We start from the raw sequence: 22,621 nt of genomic DNA, 5'->3' as shown, positions 1-22,621 counted from the left end.
TGTGCCGACAGGCCTGAAGGCTTTTCATTCTGAGTGTGTCATCAAATCAGAATAATATAGGAACATCGTGGGATTGTTTAGCACACGAGATTATCGCATCAGATTATCATCGCTGTGCGTTCCCATCCAAAACACACACTGGTGTCAAACCATCGCCTGCCATAATCTCCTTACAGATGCACACACACCACACGTGCAAGGCCTACACACACACACACACACACACACACACACACACGCGCAATCCGCCTGTGCCATTCACCGCCACGGCCGCTGCAGGGCGCAGCTCCGTCACTGCAGACTGGAAACAGGCGAGAGTGGAGACGCGCAGACCATCTCCATCCTCCGCAGTCTCCTTCCCATCCCGCCTGTCTGACTGACTGACTGACTTACTGGCTGACTGACTTACTGGCAGATCACCGCACTGGTCAAACTTACTAACTAACCGACTGCGCCGCTGACAGCAGGCTGCTTTTCCATCTACACTGGGTAAGATGTGTTTTTTTTTTTACGCTGGCTTGAAGGCTCTTATCAGGTGTTCAGACAGAGTGCTTGTTTATGGATGCGCTTACAGTAATAGTTAGATGAGGACAACACACTCCTGCACGGGACGTCGTCGGTCCTGTTTTGCTTTCTGTGGAGCTGTGCAAGCTGTTAAAACAGCAGATGAAATGAACTGTAATTTAGATATTTGAGGAGAGTGCTTAGAGTATGATCATATGTTTGTGATTATGTGTGTGTGTGTGTGTGTGTGTGTGTGTGTGTGTGTTTGTGTGGGATTCCTTGTTACATCTGTATTCACCTCTGCTCTTGTGCATTGTCCCATTTATGTGTTTTTGTGCATGCATCCAAAAGAGCATGTCTTTGTCTGCATTCTTGTGCTTGTATGTTGCAGTACATGCCTGTCATTGATTGTGTGTGTGTGTGTGTGTGTGTGTGCAGCCTTGCCTATATGTTTTTTTGCACCGCCTGTCTGACTTTGCCCTTCCCTCCTGGCCTCATTCCAGAGCACAACAGCATGTGAATGGCGACAGAAAGCGGCAGAGTTGTCACAGAGGAGCAGGAGGAGCTCCCAGCCTCTGGAGCCGTCACTCGTGTGCACCACACACACACCCGGAGTCAGAGCCACATCCAGTTCCACCCTCTGACACACACCACCCAGTGGCAGGCTCCTCGCACCCTCGCTCACACGAGGAGTCACAGTCACACTCACTTCAACACTTCCTCACACACACAGTCGCAGAAGTACGGCTGCCGCCTCACACACAGCCTCTCAGCCATGGCCAAGGGAGAGAGGGGAGCGCAGGGGTCTGCAGGGAAGCTCATCAAGCCCACTGAACCGCTCTTTCCCAAAACTCCTCAGCAGGTAAGATCACCTGTTTTTGCTGCTTCTTTTGTATTGTTCTCCAAGTTATTACCACGTGTCATGGCAGCATCTTAGATCTCCCACTCGGAGCCCTTGTCTGGAACCTTGGTGTATAGTCGGTTACTTAATCTGAGTGAAACTCTCAATCTCATCCAATCTGGTTGCGGCTCAGTTCGGCCGTCAGTGACTTCACACGATTGGATGGAGAGAGAAAAAAGATGGAAAGTGTGATCTCTTTAGTCGCTTATCTGTTTGTGATTAATCAGCTGCATTGTGTTCCTGTGATCCATAATCCCCCAGATAATAGACTCAAAGCCTGGAAGTTGATTGTTTGCATTTGAGAAAGGTTGTTCCCATTGATGGGATGACTTTCTAGATGAGTGCTTTCTTTTGTCTGATGCCGGCGATATCAGTGGACTTTGGTGATGAAGACTGTTGTAGCCTAATCACAGCCATAATAGGAAGCAAGACAGTGTATAGAGAGTGGAAAGGGATGGATTACTCAACCAGAGGGCTTGATCTTCCTGTTTCATCTTAGCTTTTTTTTTGCATTATGAGATCTACATGGGTGATTGCCATTTGAATGTAAGAAGCTGATACGTCTGAGAATTAGGCAAGCCTCTCGCGCGTGGGAGTGTGTTTGTATTTATGTGCTAATGGAAGTGCGAGCAGATTGATGCTTTTCAGGAGCACATGGCCCACAGGTTGTAAAATCAAGGAAATGAAAGACACAGAAATAAACCTTCACACGTTTATTTCCGCTTTAATAAGGTAGATACCACATTGTGCAGACAGTATTTCAGAAACGTTCTGCTCCAGTCGTAATGAAATACCACAGCAGTTAGTCATTCATTTTCAGTTTTCCTACATTGGATCAGGATGCCTATTAACCAGCATTGCATCACAAAATCAAACCAGTTTTGCAAGTGTTTACCGTCAGCCAAAGCTCCAATCTGCACTATTGTTTGTTTTATTTTGACTCAATGAAGATGGATTTGACACCTGAGATTTAGATTTCACCACAAACCAATCACTGTAATGATGTGATCACATCACAGTTCTTAATTAAATAAACTTGAATTATATGAGTTATTGTGATGCAGAATCAACCACCATAAGGTCACTGGACTTGAGAAAACAAGTTCAGTAACTAAACAAAAACCTGAGTGGAAATGCTGAAATGTTTTTGTCAGATTATCCCCCCCACACACACTTCTGGACCAGAGCTTCATTGTGGTCAGCATTGTTTTCATTTGTATCAAAGGAAATCAACAGTGACTTAACATGTCTTAAATATACACAGCAGGTTTCCATCATGCTTGTTTTCCTCAAACTGCAAAAAATAAGGATCTCGGGCAAGTTTTAACCCCCCGACCAATGCATGCTAATATGCCATTTATCTTTCTCCCTTTGTTAGTGACAGTTCCACATTAAGAGCCTTTCAGTCCATCACAAGACTACAGAGCTTTGTCACTCAGAGCGTTTTTAAGAGAGCGATCTCCACCTCTAGATTTTGGATCGAGTCCCTGCGAGATAAACCAGTGTCACCAGTTGACAGTTTAATGGCGTGCTGCCATCGCATCTTCTTTCATGGTTATAATCTATGATCTGAATTGACAGCACAAAGCTTCAGTTCCACTAGAATCGCAGATTTGACCCTGATACCCGGAAAATCAGAAAATCCTTCAACGAATGAACATCTAAACTGCTCTATGGATCAGTTTTGCCAGCTTAGCTTTTAGCATGCAAACATCCAGTATGTACATTTGATTTGGAGAATATAGCTTATCTGGCTCAAGCGCCCCCTCCTTTTCTTTGCAATTATCCTCAATCCTGATTTAAATTACTCACGGTGCAGTTCAGGCATTTTAAATTGTTTTCCCACCAAACGGTTAAGGATTCATTAACTTTAGAGATTAGTCTTATCTGTCCTTGTCCCTTGCTTGTTGACAGTCTGAACTTTGCAGATGCTCCCTTTACTTTGAGCCACCATTTCTGCATATATACTGTGTGTGTGTGTGTGTGTGTTGTTTGTGCATCCAGACAACAGTAGAAGGGATATCCTGTTTATCCTCTTTGATGATAAGAACTCAGTAATGAAAGATTGAGAGTTTGGAGGGAAAGAATAAGAGTTTAGAGAGAGAGAGAGAGAGAGAGAGAGCAGTGGTGGGAGCACGGAGTATTTTTGCACATCATCAGTTAAGCAGCATTCTCCAGACACCAAAGACTTTAATTTTTCTCTCCAATTAGGGGTAATTGCAGTGAGAGTGGAAGAAGAGAGAGTTTTGATGTTGGAACCGCCGTGCAGCCTTTACTTACCTCTGACCCGCTTGTCTTGCGATTGAATAATTACACACACCCCTCCTGGTAATTGTCGTTCTCGAACCCCTCCATGTTTTGATGGGGTGAAAAAAAAGAGGAAGAGAAAACGTGAGTCGGATAATAACAGTGTGTCGGTCGCGGCTGTGGTTGCTTTGGTGATTTCCTTCTTTCATAAAACTCGGGGGGGAGTAGCTGTGGGCCAAGCCTGGGCCACTGGATGTAGAGTGACACTGTTTTGAGTGTTTGCGTGTGAGTGTGTGTGTGTGTGTCTGACACCAAAGGTTATACAGAAGGGAGGAAAAGGCAAAAGTGGATATGTGTGCACAGCCTCAGAGAAAGTCGTAAATATCGGGCTCCCTAGACTGCGGTGTCTCGTCTTATTCATGTGTGAAGATGAAAGCTCGGCCTTCTTGCTGCACACACATGCTCACACACACAAACACACACGCTGAGTCACGTGCCTGATGGTTTTAGCAGAGCACGATGAGGGGAAACAGAGCTGTGGATGGCTCGGTGGGTTCCTCAGGCTTCTCTGTCTGCCTCAGTGTCTGCTTGGATAGACCACAATGCAAACAGCCGACAGGGGGTCTCCTTCAGATCCTCTCTTTTGCTGCGCACACACACACACACACACATGCAAAAACACACATATTTTATACATGAACATCTTTCTTGTCTGCTAGAGTAACCTGCCATTAGGGAGGCGAAGATACGAGAAGATTTATGATTGGAGGTTGTAGTTGGGAGACATTTTGTGTGTTTGGTAGGGAGTGGAATCCATGAGATGTTTCACCATGTGCACATCTTCCACTTGCATCATAGTGACGTATGTGGCCCTTCCTGTACTTACCTTTACACTGAATCACTGAATAGTTGCAACATGAAGATTAAGGAGGAATGTTATTTTAAGAGCAACCGAAATAGAATTCGGAGAAGATTCAGACTAAGAATGGCTACAGGATTCAGTATTTGTGAGTCATAAGTCTGGTCTCATGGCCTCATTTATTTGAGAGCGACACACCTATCTTCATAATGGCGAGTCTGGGTAGTGATCTAAAGTTTAGGTAGTCCTTATTTAAACTGATGAAGAAACGAAACTGAAAAAAGAAAGTTGTTTTAGTTGGTTGAATTTTACAGTTGTCAGTTTAAAACACAATATGCAGTGACACTGAGACTACTGGTCTGTTAACATGAGGGTTTTTCATTGTCAGTTGAGGACAAGAGAAACTTCCAGTTTATTATGTTGAAACTGAATCATCCATGCTTATTGGCTAACAAAAAGACACAGTTTTGTCTGATTGACAAAAAAGTTGACATTATCTGTTTCAGTTTCTTTACTCCTCTGTGACTAATAGACTGAATATCTTTGGGTTGTAGACAAAACAAGACATTTGAAACACAGAGTGACATTTTTCACCATTCCCTGGTATTTTATAGGCCAAACAACTAACAGATTAATGAAAAATGATTAATCATCCTCTCCCACTTGGAGTATCAGAATACTTGCAGGGGAGAAAAGTTAATTTGCTCATTAGCAGCCTGTTATTAAGTGTTCTTCCTCTCCCTTGTTTCTTCTGTGTTCACAGACTGAGTTGAGCCACAAGTTGTCATTATGCAGTAAACTGTGTTTCGCCATTGGTGGTGCGCCTAAGGAGGTGGCTGCCAGCGCCACGGCCTTCTTCCTGCAAATCTACCTGCTGGATGTTGCTCAGGTAATGTGTTTGAGGACAATGTGACAGTGTAAGAGAGTGTGTGAGGCTCCTACGTATCAATAAATAAACCTTATACCTGCATGTGTTTTTTTAACTCCAGTCTTTCCCTGTTTTCCGCTGCAGATTAACGCCTTCCAGGCCTCCATGGTGCTGTTCACTGGTAAAGCGTGGGGCGCAGTGACCGACCCTATTGTCGGATTCTTCATTACAAAGAGTCAATGGACCAAGATTGGCCGACTCATGCCCTGGTGAGCTCCCTGCTCAGAATATTAAGGAAACTCCAGTATTTATTCAGTATGTTTTTCACTGGCTCAAAAGTAGGGCTTGGTATTACTGACTAAGTTATATTTAAAACATCTGATTGCACAAACACATTGCTAACACATACTTAAGGGAAGGACTATTATTTCTTGTAAGATATTGACATAACATAAAATTAAAAAACATTACCATTCAGCTAATGAGTGGAATTAAGTCACAGAATAGTGACACAGACTTTGAGACCAGGAATAGATCACATTTAAGCAATTACAATGATCAGAATATCAAACAATATATGAAATACATGTTAATTTATTCATTTAAACTAATAAACTTGGGCACAAAGATCCTCCTTTCCTTAGTCAACAGATGGTAGCGTGCTACTGTTGACATACAGCCGAGCGTGTGTAATTTGTCGACAGATTATGAAACCTGTTTTGGTTGGCTCCCACTGTCTCAGACATAATTATGGCTGCTACGTCATGCTAATGTTTGTTCAAATACTAAACAAAAACAAGTCATGCGTTCCAGTTTCAGGTTTGGAAATTATTCTCAGACCCAAGGCTCTCACCTGAGGATTGGGCTGAATAAACAGCTACTGTGTGCTAATTACACTGTTCCTGACGCTCCCTCTGATGAGCTCCGCACATTGTTTACTTCAAGGGTGTGAGCTGTTTTTCACCTTTTGATGCCAGACAACAAGAGACAAGGAAGTTCATCTGCATTCTTTTATAAATCATCAGCTACCGTGCAGCTTGGTGACATTTTATTACCTTTATGTAACACCTCATTTCACATCTTCTTTGTCTGCAAGATGTTGTTCAGTCTCTCACGGGATTTGAATGCAATTTTAGTTCGTGGCGATACAATTGTGGATTATATGAAGCAAACACCACCATGTCCATGAATCACCATTTTCAAAGATTATATAGCGGCTGTGCGTGTGTGTGGTAGATGTCTTTTGAACAAGCTAGCGTGACACTTACTGCAATTACACATTCAGTATCTAATGCCTTCTGCATTATAAACCATAGATTACACACGAGCTGACAGTGCTGGAGGGGGACCAAGTCCACTGTGGCCAGCCAGCCGCGCTCAATAGCAGACAGATGCTGATGGCTGTTAAAAAAGCTTTGATTACCCCGGGGAAGCTGTAGGTGTGTGTGCTCTTGCCCGTGTGGTATATGTGCATATTTTAAATGTGTGTTCATCAGTATTTTTGATGAGATTGCAAGACACTCCCTCGATTTTGACCCTGTGGAAAGTCCCCTCTTGTCCATCCAGCAGGAAGTGTATTTCCCCGTCTGGCTGTCACATCCACAGTCAGACATAAAGTGATTTGTATCTTTGCCCTGAGTTCCTTAGGATGGGGTCATTTGGCCCAAAACTCCCCTTCGGGTGCTGCCCTGTTTATTATTTTGTGACTGTGGCAGTGTGCAACCCAAGTGGCAAGTAGGACCTCGAGAAAGCATTTTCTTTTCTCATATTAGATCGTCTCCGCTAGAGAAAGATGAGGTTACAGTGATGGTACGTCGGCAGTGGGAGAAGCACTGCTTTACTCAAGTAATAGCATCAATACAACAATGTACAAATACTCCATGACAAGAAGAATCCACGTCTACTTCTACTACTCATCTACATCTATTTAAGTAAAAGTATCAGCAAGTCAAAATTCAAGATAAATCAAGAGAGATTAAAAAAAGATGTCCTACTACAGAGATTGTTTTTCAGTTTTTTATTCTTAAATTCTTAATTTCTTTGGAAAATTTTTGAAAATTTCACTCTCTGGGGTTTCAACACTTATGTAGATGAAACCACCTGAAAACCTAAGAGGAGAAGTGTTTTTTATGTAAGATTTCAATTTGGAAAATGACCACTGTGAGACACATAGATTAAAAAATACAATATTTTCCTCTGAAATGTATAAAGTTAAGGTATAAAGTTCCGAAAGAAGTAAAGTGGAAATACTCAAGTATCAAAAATGCACCCACCAGACCTGTTCTAAATCCCGTCTGTCTCACTGCACATCATCTAATTAACATGCTGCAAGTTTCCTGAGCGTGTCAGAGAAGGAAGAGATGCACGTGCCAGCCTCCTGTCAACCTGCTGTGGCTTAATTAAGAATGTGCAAATTATTGGGACAGGTGTGGTTGTACATTCATGCCTGACCTTTGAGAAAATATGCGAGTGTGTTTGCGTATGAGCCTTTGTTTCCTCTCCCTGAGCACAGTCATCTTGCAGGAACATTCTAACTGTCCCATTCACCGACCCCGGGGCCCTTTCATCGCTCCCATGACCAAGCGGTCAATACTGCAGCACCAGCGTTGTCACTCGCCTTTGTTTAAGCAAACAATCAGGAGGAGAGTGAGGTGGGCGGGCTGGACGATGCTAGAAATGACCATTCCCGGACTCTCTCTACCTCTTTCTCCCACTTTCTCTGTTTATAACTCTTGGTGTTGACCAGGTCAGAGTTCAGAACCTCTGCAGGTTTTGTCACAGTCACCAAAAATCCATTAGTCCCTTTCTCTACCTGTAGATGTGCTGGTGTTGCAGCTGTTAACAGGCTTTAGATCACTTACAGAAAAAGAAGAAGAGGGTGGAGGATATATTGGCGTTTGCAGACGAGTCATACCGTTGATCATCCATAATCCGCCCGTTTTTACTTCATTTCCAACCACACAGCTGTTCACTTTAACCATAATGACACATGCCGGTTGTTTACTTATGAATTATACATGGCCTACACACTGTAACCCTCCAAGTTCTGAGAAAAGCACAACACAGCAGAATTGCCTCATGCTGCGTTTGCATGAGTGTTTACTGCATATTTATGTAGTGTGTGTGTGCGTGTAGATCTTTAAATGCTATGTGGGTTTGAAATATTGTGGTATTTCCCAGTTTGCCCATCCCTCCCGGGACAGATTCCTATCATACTTACAACAACATAATCATTTAGCCAGCAGCTTAGCTTCACTGTAATCTGCCAGAAATATGGCTTGATTCTAATACGCCATTTCTATGAAAATTACATAACACAACCCGTGCTGTCTCTGCTCTGACAGCTTAAAATGGTGGTGATGGCCGCTTGGAGATAGCTGTGAACCATAACTGTTTGAAACAAACTATGAGATGTAAACAGGATGACTTTCTAACTATTCCTCTATGAAGATTCTGACATTTGTGTTTTCAACCAACTTCAGACTGACATGATCTATGCTGACACATGTGTGTTTTCTTTAGGATGGTGGGGTGCACTCCATTTCTGGTGGTCTCCTACTTCTACCTCTGGTTTGTTCCTCCTTTCACCAGCGGAAGGTTCATCTGGTACCTTGGCTTCTACTGCCTCTACCAAACCCTCATCACTGTAAGTACAAATGCTCTTTCAGAAATGCACTTGATGTTTGAGAAACCTGAAATGGCGGAAGCACGCCTCAGATAGCTCAGCGGGACTTCACGTGCAGTGCAAGACGGGCGTCAAGTGGGAGGCAGGAGATGAAAGCTCTGACTGATGCAGCTCATAGTCTACAGATGACACGTTTCATAATATATAGATAAAATGCAGCACTGCAACACTGCAAATACCAAAGTTTGAAGTGGAGATGAATGCAGACATCTCATGCCAGACTCTGACAGCTCCTGGTAGGATTTACGCTTTGATTTGTGAGATGTGCAGCAGATTAAAGCCCAGAGCTCTTAGATACCTTACCTCAAAGGGGAAGTGTAGTTATTTAGGTTGCCTTTTGTTATTAAGGTCCAGACCATTCATGTCTCCCTCTCTCTGCTCTGGGGTAACCCATATAACATGTGCTACAGAGCGTGTAGACCGCTGCGGCCACACTGCGGCGAGCTGTAATGGCATGTCATTCTAACTACTTGATAAGTATACGGTCAGTCCTGCCAGGAACCCCTTGCTGGGTAAATGCTGGTTACCACTTTTAGCCTTCCTTCATTGTCTCTGGATGTGTGTTTGTGTGAAGTTAGCCGAGAGAGGCCAGCTGTGTTTCATTCAGAGGGTCACAGACTGTAAACAGAGGTTAGGATGCAATACATCATCTGTTTACGAAATCAACTAATAATGGGTTTCTGTGAGATTTATCAGCTCTCACTTCCGTCTGCAGTGGACGGTTAAGCAGGTTCAATTCTATAAATGTTTGTATCCAGTAAAGGCCCCATAAATGACATGCTGTATAGAACCAGCGGCTGAAAAAAGTCCTTTCACGGCCGCGTTTATTTTCGTCGTGGCTATGCATGCTCGTTTGGCCGCAGTGCTGACTGAGCCCTTGTGTAAATTACAAAGTGAAGCAGGACTCGGTTTGCTCGCCTATTCTCTGGGAGAGGTGGTGAGGAAGGAGAAAACAGAAAGCTGAGGTTGGCCAGCATGGAAACTGCACTACTTCTCATATACGTACAGTGTATATTTTCACAGGAACACGTAGATAAAAGACATCTAAAGATATCTAGGGTGTTCCCATTTGATTGAGTCAAATGTTGTATGCTAACAAGAAGGGACAACAGTCAAACGGCACGCCAGCCGCTCTGTGAGGCTGGTCTAGAGCTAACGCTAACACCAGCATGATGTGCTCACAGTGGCAAGATTCAGATGTTCAGCAGCTATTCTGTATACATTACATTTTCTAATCAGCAGCAGGCAGAAAGTACTGCTGAAGATGCTGGGAATTTCATCAGTTTTGCAAGTTTTTAGCCAAATGATTAGATGAATAAATGAAAGGTTAAAGGAGGAACATGAATGTGTTTTTACCAAATTTTATGGCGATCCATCCAAAGGTTGTTGAGACATTTCACTCAACAGCAGAAAAGGAAAAGTCAGGGCATCACTGAAGTCTTTAGGATTCATCATAAATGTTTGTTTGTTTGTCTCTCTGCTCCACTGCAGTGCTTCCATGTGCCTTATTCTGCTCTCACCATGTTCCTGAGCACAGACCAGAAGGAAAGAGACTCTGCCACTGCCTACCGTAAGGTTTTTGATATGCAAAAGAAGTTATCAGTGTCTGCAGTGCTTATTTGATCTTTGCCTTTTCAGTTTTTTGCAACAGTTCACATTAAAAATGTGTGAAATAATAATAATAATAAGCGTTGCCACTGATAGTTGGATCTTTCCATGTATCATCCCAGGAATGACAATGGAGGTGCTGGGGACACTTGTGGGCGCTGCCATCCAGGGCCAGATCGTGGCCAGCGCTCACACTCTGAAGCACTGCCCGACTCACAACATGTCTGCCGGTTACCTTGGCAACAGCAGCGGGGCAGAGATCGTCAAGAGCCTGGTGCGCTCCCAGGACTACCTGTCACACTCCGTAAGTGTCAGCGTACCAAGCCAGGAGCCCAGGTGTGCTCAAAGTAGGCCACAGAGTGCATTTCAAAATAACTTGGACTGTCACCAGCACTCTCACTTATCTTGGAGCTGCGGTGTGTGCTCAAGGCGGTTTGCTTTTGCTAAACATCCGAGGCCGAAAAAAAGCAGAGCTGAATGAAAAGGAGGATTGTTTGAAATTGGGTCCATATTTACAGACTGTCTGCGGGTCCTGGCATCCAAAATGGCTTCATGTTTTAACCCATGTGACCCATGGGATTGAAAGGAGATGCCACTGTTTGATATCTGAACCCAACATCCTGAGCCAGCTCCCCTCTCACAACCACAAAGGGGGTTCCTCCCTCACATCAGGCTCCAAACGGTGGCCCCCACATTGAGGGGTCTCCACAGTCTGCAAGTCATTAAGCTTATTTATATCTAACCCAGCGCGTCTGAACGCACCCCACATTCAATGCATGAGAAGTATTAGTCTTTCATGTCAAGGTAGCTGCAGTTTAGCTTAAAGTTGGAGAGAAAGGATTCGGACAAATTTACATCAACATTTCAGTTTGCAGAGCTGTGAATAAACACGAGTGCTCCTGCAAATCCATCATGGGACTTTTTGTGAAGATGAAACAAGTCCAAACTGTCCTGTGTCGGATTTTGGTTGCGCCGCAGCTATTTGGGCTTCAAATGGTTCTTTTCCAATGGATTTTGGGTGAACCCTATCGGGGCAGCCCACTCACCATGCCAAACCCTCTGCAGCCACCCACTAAATTCCTCTGTGGTCGCTGGTGAGGGTGGCACACCGTCTGAGCAAACCAGGTCTGCCCTCGGAAACAGGGAGTGTTTGAAGTGCATAAATAATAATGGACCACTGGGCTGAGCCACATGGAAAAATAGCAAACAAACAGAGGTTGTTTAAGGCAGAGCAGTTCCTCTCGGGGTATGACATTAAACGGTTAAGGCTTGTATTTTAGGATACAGATCTACTTGAGGTTTCTTCCTGTTTATGCTTGTATTTGTATGGTTAAATGTGCACGGCAGAGTTTGCAGTTTAAACTGATGTGGAAAACGACAGAAATTCACAGGCAGTAAATCATGAAGTGATCAGATGTAATAGAAAGAGCTGCAAAAAACCAAATACATGCACCCATACATACATTCTACATAGAAAAACTGACGCGGACCGTGATCATTTATTTTCAGAATGGGCGTATATAGCTTGTTGAAATGAAGCATTTGAATTTTTTAGGTGTTTGAGAACATTATGAATTAAAGATTGAGGAAAGGCTCAGAATAGACTGGATTGTGCTGGCTCTGTAAGAAGAGATGGATTGATGTTGGCTATGTGTTTGTTCTTTCTCTCTGCAGAAGGAGGTGTACATGATAGCTGCAGGTGTTATTGGAGGAGTGTTTCTCATCTGCACCGTGGTGATGTTCCTGGGAGTCAAAGAGAGAGATGGTGAGACTTTTCTGTTTGGGTCTGAAAACTATGGTGATGAATTTAATCATTAGAAGTGGCACTCCACCAGTTCACTCTGTTCACTCATCACAAAGAACACTGCTCAGCTTATGAAGACGGGTCTATAATGTTTTCTGTGGTTCCAGCTTTCCAACGTTTGAAAAGATAAGCCTGCTGATGTTGTCTGGGTTATTTCAGATTGGGTTTGAGACTTAAATGTTTAACAGAAAGCCTGGAGCTGTTGATTTAAATGGGCCTCTTGAGAGTTCCCCAACATTTCTGAAATGCTTTAGTACCCCTTTAAATCATTTATCAAGCAAAGTGCCAAAGATTAGCTGGTCTCAACTTTCCTTTTTTTTTGGCATTTACTCTTTATTTTTTGGGTTTTGCACTGAAACAAGCAATCCTTTTCATTGCTTGTTTCATCCTTTTTCTCCATGTTTCACGCATTTTATAGGCTGATGATTAAACGATTAATTAATTAATCATTAATGGGCTATAACACGTTTGGGAGCACAGTCTGGGTTCAAACCAGTGTAGTTAACAGTTCTATTTTGTCTGCCTGGGGACCCTTGTTGCTATCAAATGAAGTGAAATAAGCCAAAGCAGTGATCTTAAATTCAACTGCAACTGCGTTTAGTACAAGCTAAAGTGGTTTCTGTCCTTCTGGGTGTGCATTTATTTATTTATTTTTTCTGCATCTTTATTACTGATATTTTCAAGCTAAAGCAGGTTAGCATGGGCCACACAGCACTTAGAAAGAGAATTGGAGTTCCAGTGACATATGTAAACATCTTATACATATATGTATACATCTTATAGGTACACATATAAACATTGTTGGCAGTGCTTTACACATTGATCATGCTGTAGCCTCAAGATAAGATATTTTCCACACAGTTTATGTAATTGACAGTTGCAGGCCATGTTGGTTGGACTGTTATTACACTGTAAATGAAAACTCTGGAGCAGCATCCACTGCAATGCAGGGGCAGTCCTGGGACTACCAGTGAGCAAATCCATCTTACTGCATGTTATTCGATACGCTGCCTACTCATATTCTTATTCCACGTGTTTCAGATCCGTATGCCCCAAAGACAGAGAAGCAGATCCCGTTTCATAGGGGCTTCATCCTGGTGATGAGACACGGGCCATACCTCACTCTGACCGCCGCATTCCTCTTCATAACTGTCGCCATTCAGGTAAATGCAAATCATTTGTAAGGCACTTCTCAGACATGACACTCAGCGTTACAGTAAATGGAGGCAGCCCTGGATCCTGACAACGCGGAAGAAATGCTGGCGCTCAATGTTGATTTGATCAATGTAGAGGAGCTCTTACTGAAAGCTTATGGTTTAAAGCGTGTTTGAAGTCTCAGAACTCTTGAGAGTGATACCAGAGCAGGATATTCTTGCTGTTCATCTGTCATCCATTGGCCTACGTATGCTTCAGTTATGACACCTCAGGTTTAGGCTCTTTAAATTATTGCAGACTTTCCAACTTTTGTGTGGCATCTATTTCTGTATGTTTTCGCTCTCTCATCTCAGAGGAGGTGTCAGTTGTCATCCATGTGAGCCCGGAGTGGGAATAAATGACTGCAAAACACCGTCAGCAGCTTCTCCAGTCACTTCATTTGGCACTCAGTGCAAGCAAGGCTGAGTGCCGAGCCAGCGACAGTGCTGAGTAGACAAGACAAGACTGAGTATCTGAATGTTTGATTTCTGATTTCTGCAGCTGGTACAGAGCAACTTTGTCCTCTTCTGCACTTACGCCGCCGACCTGAGGGATCACTTCCAGAATATTGTGCTGACCATCCTGGTGAGCGCAGCTTTTATCTCTGATAACACATAAGTCACCTGAAAATCACAAAGCATTAGCGATATAATTTAAACTTCTATATAATTCCCTTTTTTTTCAATATCAGTACTATTTTTATGACAGTTTTCACCCCTGTGACCCCATTAAACCTTTATTTGAACCATATATTTGCACAGAGTTACAATGATGCTGATCGTCATCATACATGCTCATATAAACTTCATCATCTTCCCCATTACTGCTTTTTTATTGCAGACTTACTCACCAAGCTGAATCGCATTTAAAATAGTTCTCTTCACATATGCGTCACACATTATGCACTTGTTTACCCAGGTTTCTGCTGTGATAAGCATCCCATTGTGGCAATGGTTTCTGGAGAGGTTTGGGAAGAAAACAGCAGCTTTCTGTGGTATCACTGTAAGTACACTGCTTTTATTTTGGTGTGCCAGAGTAGCTTTTTCCACTGACTACTACACTTTGATGTTTCCACCATCTTGTGGGCGAAATTGGGAATGTGGCATCTATGTTAGAGAGTGTTTTATGAAGACTTATATGACTCTCTCCCTCTGTCTAGTGGATCATGCCCTTCACCATGATGCTGGTCTTCATCCCCAATGTTGTGGTGGCCTACGTTGTGGCTGTGTCCTCTGGACTCAGTGTGGCTGCCTCGCTCCTGCTGCCATGGTAAGACACATCAGATCATACTTTACTCGACATCATCCTTGTTCTTTTTTATCTGTAGCAACTTAAATATATTTCACAAAGGAAACAAACATCTGCAAAGAAAGGGAAACAAGTATGTTGTAGATTTCTTGCTCTATTATCTTTATACTGTGTCTGTAGATTTATCCAGATCCACATATGATAGTTTCCTCTGTGTTTGTAGTTTTCCTTTTCCTGGCAGAGGTCCTTAGGGAAAATGTTACTTATTCAATCACATATAGGATCAACATTTATTTAAATTCAATATATCAAATTATTTTTAAAAAACCTCTATGGCTCTAACATCTCCCAAGTCTATCAAGTTTGTCATTGTTTTTGTACTTGCAGTCCTCCTATTTGTCTGTCTGTGCAGTGGTTGTTCTGCTAATGTTAGTTCCTTTTGATGTGATGCAAAATGTCATTAGTCAAACCACAATAGTGCACCAACATGTTGTTAGTGGTGACGTGGCGTCTACAGGGCCATGTCCATTCACTAGGGTCACATCACGGTCATGAACGTGATGTCATATTTGTGAATTAGAGGCGGCACCTCCTATAAATCTCCCAGAACATCACAAAGCTAATACAACGCCAGAGGTAAAGCAGTCTTCCTCTCCGTGTCTGTTTTCCAGCCGTTTCTATGGCCGAACTCCACTCCTCACTCATCTCTTGTCCTCTCCCTCAAACCCCAAATTACAGGGGCCTCCCATGGGGGCATGTTTATTTTGGATGGGGCTGATTGTTTATCCTGTCTGTGGGCCGAGGCCGGTGGTACCACCCCTGCTGCTCATCATCTAATCGTGTTATTAGCTCTGTAATTTTAGCCCACCGGTTTATCAGAGCGCTATAAGTAGACCTCTCATCATCAGCTGCTACCATCTTGACTCGTTGTATAAGATGATTAAAGTGAGAGCGTGGGGGAGGTCTCAGCCACACATCAGCTTGAAATTTTGCCATGTCTTAGAGTGATGAAACAAATACCACAGATTGGTGTGCATTGAACTCTGCATGTATATGTGTGCAATTCAGGTCGATGCTGCCAGATGTGGTGGATGACTTCAGACTGGCCAACCCCTACTCTAAAGGCCATGAAGCCATCTTCTACTCGTTCTACGTGTTTTTCACCAAGTTCGCTGCTGGCATCTCCCTGGGAGTGTCCACCCTCTGCCTGGAGTAAGTCTGCACCACTGTCACACGTTCACTATTAATTCTGTATCTGCACTTAACGTGTCATGATACGCTGCAAAAATACATTAACCCCATCAGGTGAAAGGTGTAGTGTTTGCGATGTTGCAACGTCAGCCTAGTTGGCTATTTCCTTTAGCTTGTGTTTAAATGGGATCTCTTGCGTGTGTGTGTGTGTCTGTGTATAGATTTGCAGGGTATGACACTGGCGCCTGCAAGCAGCCTGCTCCTGTAGTGTACACCCTGAAGCTGCTGATTGGTGCTGCCCCAGTGGCCTTCATTGTTACTGGGTTAATGATCCTGCTGCTCTATCCTATCAGCGAAGACATACGGCTCAGGAATAAACTGTGCCTGGAGGAGCTACGGTGAGTTGAAACGACCTTTCACCTTCTAGTCTTTGAAGGGATGCACCTTGATGACATCACCAGGGTTCTTTTCTTTAACCCTGACGATGTCATCAGGGTTGTTTTTCCTTTAGAAAGGTTGGCTTGGGCTTGAGACTTAAACAGGCAGAGTCTAATGAAAGACATCCTTAAGTTGCATTATGGGCATAGGAACCATCGTTTCTGCAGCTCGGTCCATCCTAGAGAATAAAAGCCAGGATATCTCGCCCTCTGCTGGTTTCATTAATGTGAGGCGTAGTTCTAAATAGCCGGAGTACCTCTTTAATTCATGACAATTTTACGACTGATTAGCTCCTCTCTGTGGTCAATTTGTTAAAAATACATTAGGGTCTAGTAAAAGAGATGCTACCAAGTATGTTATTTGTACTGTTTGCCATTACTTCCTTCTTAATGAATATGTGAAATATGGAAGACACTGCTCAAAGCCAGCATATTCAGCTGCACCATTACGCCAATGATGCTATAAACATTTAATATACTATTAATCAGTGGCGGAAGAAGTATTCAGATCATTCATTGAGGTGTAATTAGCAATACCACAACGTAAAATATTACACCCCAGGTGAAAGTCCTGTATTTAAAATAAGTCTTCTATTATATTAATGTGACACATTACTGATTTTGATGTCTCCCGCAGGAAACAAAGCATCAGCTCCAGAACAATGGAAGATTTGAGTAACGTGTGACCTGGATCTTGAATGGAGTGAATTCACAAAGCCACGTATTCCAGTGACGCAGCTGGGAAGTTGTTCATTGGTGTATATTACACTGATAAATAGATAAACTGTTTTAATGTAAACATTTTTGTTTCATTTTCACATGTACTGTACAGTCATCTTGGATATATGAATATATAATAAGATTACCTAATTTATATAAATGAATGTATATCATTATTTGCTGTGTTTAGCTCTACAATACTATTATTTATTTATGATATATTATTACTGAGGGCTGATGATATGAAGTTAATAAATGTTGTAGAGATTGTTTGGTAGACCTAATAAATGTGTTGTGTTCCTTTGCTGGAGTAAAACAAGTAACACAAGAGGAGTGAACACTAGTTATGCAAATTTAATATTCAAAAAGCTACCAAAAGATACACTTTTACACTTCTTTGGTGTTGAATAGAGCTCTGGAGTCGTACCCCCTCTAGTGGTCAGTGGTGTTACTGAGCTCAGTATTATTACAACTGCATTACAACTGTGTTCTCATCAACATTTCAGATATGCATGTGGATGCACCCCAGGGGGGTTTATAATAATGTTAAATAACACTTGGAACATTGGAGTGGGAACATAAAAATGCAAATCAAGAAATTTTATGGGTAAAATCAGAATCTCCTGCACCTCATTTCAATAACCGTGGGGAGTTCTGCAGTTCTCCAGTAACAACAAATACAGATCAAAACAAAACATTTACATCATGCTTAAGCATCTATCAGTTCTTGTACCCAGACATCAGGGCACTGGTTGAATTGGTGTCCCGCTTTGATGAAGAGTTAAACTGCAACAACTGCATTACATTTTGTTAACAAAAAAATAAAAAATAAAAATATGGGTCAAACTTCTTTCAGGTAAGCTTTCATTTCAAAGCAGCAACATGTAAACATCACATCTGAATAGGCAGCCCTTTTTAAATCTCTACTCTTTTTCAATAGAAAAATAAATTTGACATATAACTCTGGCTATCTGCTTTAGTAAAACTCTGTATGTCCGTGCCACATTCACTCTGCTTTGCGTACACGGATCCAAATATCTTAAAGTAACGGGGATGCAACTGCACGAGTCCACAAACTGAGGTGTGTGTTAAGAGGCACTATATGGAGGCCTCTGTGGCTGTGTTGGGGCTGTGGCTGGGGGCTGGACTGGGTGGGCAGGAGCTCTCCGGACTCCCAGGAGCCCGCAGGTTACTTTTCCGCTTCCCGTGCCGCACTGTAAGTTCCTCTTTGGGCTTGAACGTCAGAGGAACAAAGCCATCTGCATCAGCCACAAGTACAATCCACAATGGACCTGGAAAAACAACACAGGGCTGTTGGCTAAACATGGTTTTCTATAGTGTTATTTTATTATCAAATGAAGCTTTATACCACTACAAAATGTAGCTTGTGGGAGCTTTTACTCGCTGCTGTGTCTCAGTTAGTCTTTGCTACAGCAACAAAACACTATGCACATTAAATAGTAGTAAGCTGCTTTCGTTTAAAACCTTGTAATCTGACCTAGGCTTTTAATCACTTCCAATTATAGTTTACGCATGTTAACAGAAGAGCAATGCTTGAATGTGTTGTCTAAGATTACCCATTAAAATATGAGATTCTTCATCAAGTTAAATGTGCTCTGAATGGTAACATGCAGGTTAAATAAAAAAGCTAAAAAGAGTGTTGACTTAGACAACCCATCTGATGACTTCCACGTGACCTCACTGGGGAAGTCCATCACACAAGCCTGCTGAAAATACTCACCTGGGGGGAGACCTTTCCACAAAGTAGTTTAATTTATTAACCCTGTACACTCCCTGTCACGGCAGGCTTAATCTCACAGGCGATGCAACGTGGCTTTAAGGTTTTAAAGATGGCAGCTTGGCTTCGTGGTAAAGATAAAGCAAGTCTTAGGTTTACGTGGTCAACAAAGTGAAAGTAACCAGGTCTTAAAAGTGATGTTGAGTGCTGCATTTGAAAGAATAGAGACAAAGAAGTGCAGTTTCTTTAGTTATGGACTTAAAAGGCTGCACGCACCATACATCATCTCCACAATGGTTAGGTTGAAGAGGTCTTGGAGGGCGCGCAGACACAGCTTCCCATCACACAGCAGCACTGGCCTCCGCTCGTCAATGAACACATTTTCTGATAGCTGCTTCTGCTTGTGCACAAGGAAGGATAAAGTCAAGAGGAAATTAACAGGAAATAAATGGAAAAGATTAAGTAATTGCTTCTGTAGCAGTTGGTCAATATCTGGGTCTGACACCGGTTAATTAAATACACTTCACTTGGATGTGTCTGTTGGTAACATTACAGGTATTTTAGTTATCCTTAAGAATTAAGATTCAGTTGTTTAAGCCCCACGTGAAAAAGCTGCTCATGAAAGAGACTGAAAAAAGACAGGGATTCTCCTTCTCTCTGGTCATGGTTGCCTTCCCCACACAATCAGTTACAAATACACAGAGAAAAAGTAGTAAAACTGTAACTAACAGAGTAAACTGTACCTGACATGTGACGTTGACGTAGGGGGGTTCGCAGGCATTGGGGTAGACACTCGGGGCCTTCTTGCCATTCTGGGTATAATCTCTGATTTCTGTCAGGCACTGCTGTACATCTGCAAAGCGTGTAAAAAGCCTCTCCATGTTGTGAACGAGCTGCTCCAGGCCGCGCTCCTTGGCATGGCTCGATGTCTTTTCAGGCATAGGCAGCGTCGGGTCCGTGTGAAGCTTGTCCGAGAGCTCGAGGCGGGGAGAGCTGGCCCGGCTGGAGTCTCTGCTGACATGGCCGGCCACCGCCAGGCTGCTCATGCGGCTGACGTGGTCCATATCGAAATTCTCCACCGTAATGGAGGAGGCACTGGACGACGTGGCTCTGTCCGATGCTCTGTCAGAGAAGTCCACAGAGCTGGTGACGGGGCTGGGCTCGGTGCTCCTCACCTCCTCCACTAGCCTGCGCCTGTTGCCTGGCGAACGGACTACTCCCCCTCCAGGCAACACCAAGTCCTTTATCCCTGGGTGCTCCCTGTCATCCTTAGATAGGTGCTCCGAGTGCCTCCTAATCCTTGCGCAGAAATTAGAAGTGGCCTCGTGGTTGTGAGCAGAGGGGGATGGTGAGATAGGAGTTTCTCCATCGTACATCAACTCTTTGGCCACGAGATGAAGAATATATTTATCTGTGTTAGACGATGGAAGGAAAGCCGGGTCATTGGACTTCTGCCTGCCCACCATCAACAGCAGCATCTTATCACTGAGGAAGCAAACTCCTTTAGGCCTCTCGTTCGCCTGCAGAGAGATCTGCTGGATGTTCGGCATAGCAGAGGCTGTGATGCAGTACACAAGAACCATGTTGCAGGTGTTGGAAGCCACTGCGACTGTGGAGACACGTGGGTCAAAAGCCACAATGTCTGGAACCAGAATTCCTGGGATACTGACTTTGCGGGTGGTAGTGACTTTACGCTCATAGGTGACCAGGATGAGGTGCGAGGAGTCCTGGCCAGTGCCTGTCATGGTGTCTCGGCGACGCAGGTGAATAAGGGGGCTGGGGTCGGAGCGACGGTGCCTCGCCAAGAGGTGGGTGAGGTCCAGAGGGCCTGAGCCTGGCATGAAGGACCTCTCCGACTCAAACGATCTTCTTCGCGAGTCCAAAAGGCCGTCTTCATCCGACATGGCCATATGCGAGCCGTGGCTTTGCATGGACTCACCCTCTGTCGGCATGTCGAAGGCCATGCCGGCATTTAACCCACAGATTTTATCCAGAGGTAGCTCTGTGGCCACGGCTACCTGGGCCTCCCCTGTGGTCTCGATGGCACAGATGTAGCCTCCCACATCAAAGATGGGGCAGAAGGAGCACGCCACCAGAGTCTTCTGGATGTCATTCCAGATGTAAGAGTGAAGAGCACTGCCTATAGCAACCACCAGACGTGTGCCATCCTTAGTCCAGCACGCACAGTGGATAAGTCCGCTACCTTTGATGTCTGCTTTGGTTCTCCTGTTGTCCACCCGGACAGAAAACAACACAGAAGTGTCCCTCTTGGTCAGCACAGCCAGGATGTCCAATTTAGGATGCCACACACACCCTTGGGAGAGCAAGGGGAAAGGCTCGCTCATCTCACAGGTCTGAGTGCACAGCAGCTTGTTCTGCTCGAGGGCACTGAGCTGCAGTTGCCACACGGTAATATGTTTCTTGTGCTGAACGGCCAGCAAGGCAGGGGAGTCAGAGCAGCACAGCGGGCCCCAGAAGAGCCCGAAGACGTGCTCGAACTGCCCGATAACGTTGGTGTCCCCGAACTTCACCTGGCCATTGATGAAGTAGAGCGTTGTGAGGCAGACCTGCTTGCCATCCGTCCATGCTATCCCGTGCACGGGGTGGATGGCTTGATGTAGAGTGTTGAGACCCGTCCTAAGCAGCTTTGCCTTACCAAGATCCATCCTGGCAGGTATGAAGCTTGTTCACAGACAAAAAGAACAAAAAAAAATGACTCAGAAAGTTAACATTGATGACAGAGAGCTGTATCTGACCTGAATGGGTCCTGGACAGGAGTAGCTATTGCTACCTATGCAGATTAAGAATAGCAAAAGCCTCTCACGTCCCCTTCCAAGTACATGCCTTAATCCCTCTGCCTGAGCTGAGACAGTGGTGACGAACACTTCTAGCTGCTTATGCCTGAATGACCTTAACACACAGGTAGAGCTTTAACAATACTATGTGTTGAGTGGGAGTGTCTCATCACAGCATTTACTATTTATGATCTGGTGAAAAAGTCACTAGTGTCAATTTATGAATATAAATATAAATATAAATAAGCAATTCACTTTTAACTTAAATATGTAAATCAGAATATAACAACTGTACGGAGAGGTTATAGAAAACTACATAGCTTAATGCTACCGAGGCGAGTTTATATTGCATATGTGGCTAAAATGTGAAGGTTATAAATTCAGCCACCATTGTGAGACTCAGAAGTTTTCCAATTCATATTAACTGAAAACTATTCCGTATATTTAATCCCCCTTAATATGTAGCAAGCTAGCTGATAATTAGTGTAAAAATGCGCCACAACGTGTAAATTTACCTTATAACACCGCAGTTATCTCATGTGGGTTCCGTGCGCTACACTAAAAGTTGTTTTCTCATCTATTTATTCACGTTTTGCCGATTGAAATGTGTCTCCAACGTTAAATTGTATTTGACCCGGAAATAAAATTAACTGAGATTTCGGGTGCATTGTGGGATATGCAGTCGAATTGTAACCATCTTGTTTTTGCTACTTTGCCCGCTGGATGGCGCTGCGTGTGCCACTGGCTAATGCCGAACAATTTAAGACAACTAAAAGGAGTTTAACATTTATTATAATTAGAGAATGTATAGCTAACCATAAA

General features: G+C 43.6%; 2 protein-coding genes across 2 annotated transcripts; one reads left to right on the top strand and one right to left on the bottom strand.

The window, feature by feature from the left end:
• The first annotated feature begins 413 nt into the window (after nt 1–413).
• On the top strand, nt 414–17,376 carry mfsd2b (MFSD2 lysolipid transporter B, sphingolipid). Its single transcript, XM_070849475.1, has 15 exons — nt 414–489; nt 1,008–1,366; nt 5,275–5,400; nt 5,524–5,648; nt 8,902–9,025; nt 10,556–10,634; nt 10,795–10,976; nt 12,347–12,437; nt 13,518–13,639; nt 14,172–14,255; nt 14,589–14,672; nt 14,830–14,939; nt 15,987–16,130; nt 16,331–16,507; nt 17,184–17,376. Exons 2-15 carry the CDS (start codon nt 1,025–1,027, stop codon nt 17,230–17,232), a joined length of 1,839 nt encoding a protein of 612 aa, XP_070705576.1. The 5' UTR covers nt 414–489; nt 1,008–1,024; the 3' UTR covers nt 17,233–17,376.
• Nucleotides 17,377–17,604: 228 nt separating this feature from the next.
• On the bottom strand, nt 17,605–22,394 carry wdcp (WD repeat and coiled coil containing). The gene is made up of 4 exons (XM_070849506.1): nt 22,315–22,394; nt 19,748–21,686; nt 19,281–19,401; nt 17,605–18,558 (listed from the first exon to the last, which is right to left on the bottom strand). The coding sequence occupies exons 2-4, from the start codon at nt 21,668–21,670 to the stop codon at nt 18,365–18,367; spliced, it is 2,238 nt and encodes a 745-aa protein (XP_070705607.1). The 5' UTR covers nt 21,671–21,686; nt 22,315–22,394; the 3' UTR covers nt 17,605–18,364.
• Between the last annotated feature and the right edge of the window lie 227 nt (nt 22,395–22,621).

Source organism: Pempheris klunzingeri, chromosome 18 (genome assembly GCF_042242105.1).
Source record: "Pempheris klunzingeri isolate RE-2024b chromosome 18, fPemKlu1.hap1, whole genome shotgun sequence".
Lineage (NCBI taxonomy): Eukaryota > Metazoa > Chordata > Actinopteri > Acropomatiformes > Pempheridae > Pempheris > Pempheris klunzingeri.
The sequence above is the reverse complement of the archived record's forward strand: the minus strand, read 5'-3'. Positions and strand labels throughout refer to the sequence as shown.

Excerpts from the sequence above, each read along its gene's own strand:
- mfsd2b (XM_070849475.1), top strand. The coding sequence starts at position 1,025 with ATGGCGACAGAAAGCGGCAGAGTTGTCACAGAGGAGCAGGAGGAGCTC. Across the intron at positions 10,977-12,346 it reads AGGACTACCTGTCACACTCC|AAGGAGGTGTACATGATAGC; the intron begins GTAAGTGTCAGC and ends TTCTCTCTGCAG. Across the intron at positions 16,508-17,183 it reads CTGTGCCTGGAGGAGCTACG|GAAACAAAGCATCAGCTCCA; the intron begins GTGAGTTGAAAC and ends TGTCTCCCGCAG.
- wdcp (XM_070849506.1), bottom strand. The coding sequence starts at position 21,670 with ATGGATCTTGGTAAGGCAAAGCTGCTTAGGACGGGTCTCAACACTCTA. Across the intron at positions 19,402-19,747 it reads ACGTCAACGTCACATGTCAG|AAGCAGCTATCAGAAAATGT; the intron begins GTACAGTTTACT and ends GTGCACAAGCAG. Across the intron at positions 18,559-19,280 it reads CATTGTGGAGATGATGTATG|GTCCATTGTGGATTGTACTT; the intron begins GTGCGTGCAGCC and ends TTGTTTTTCCAG.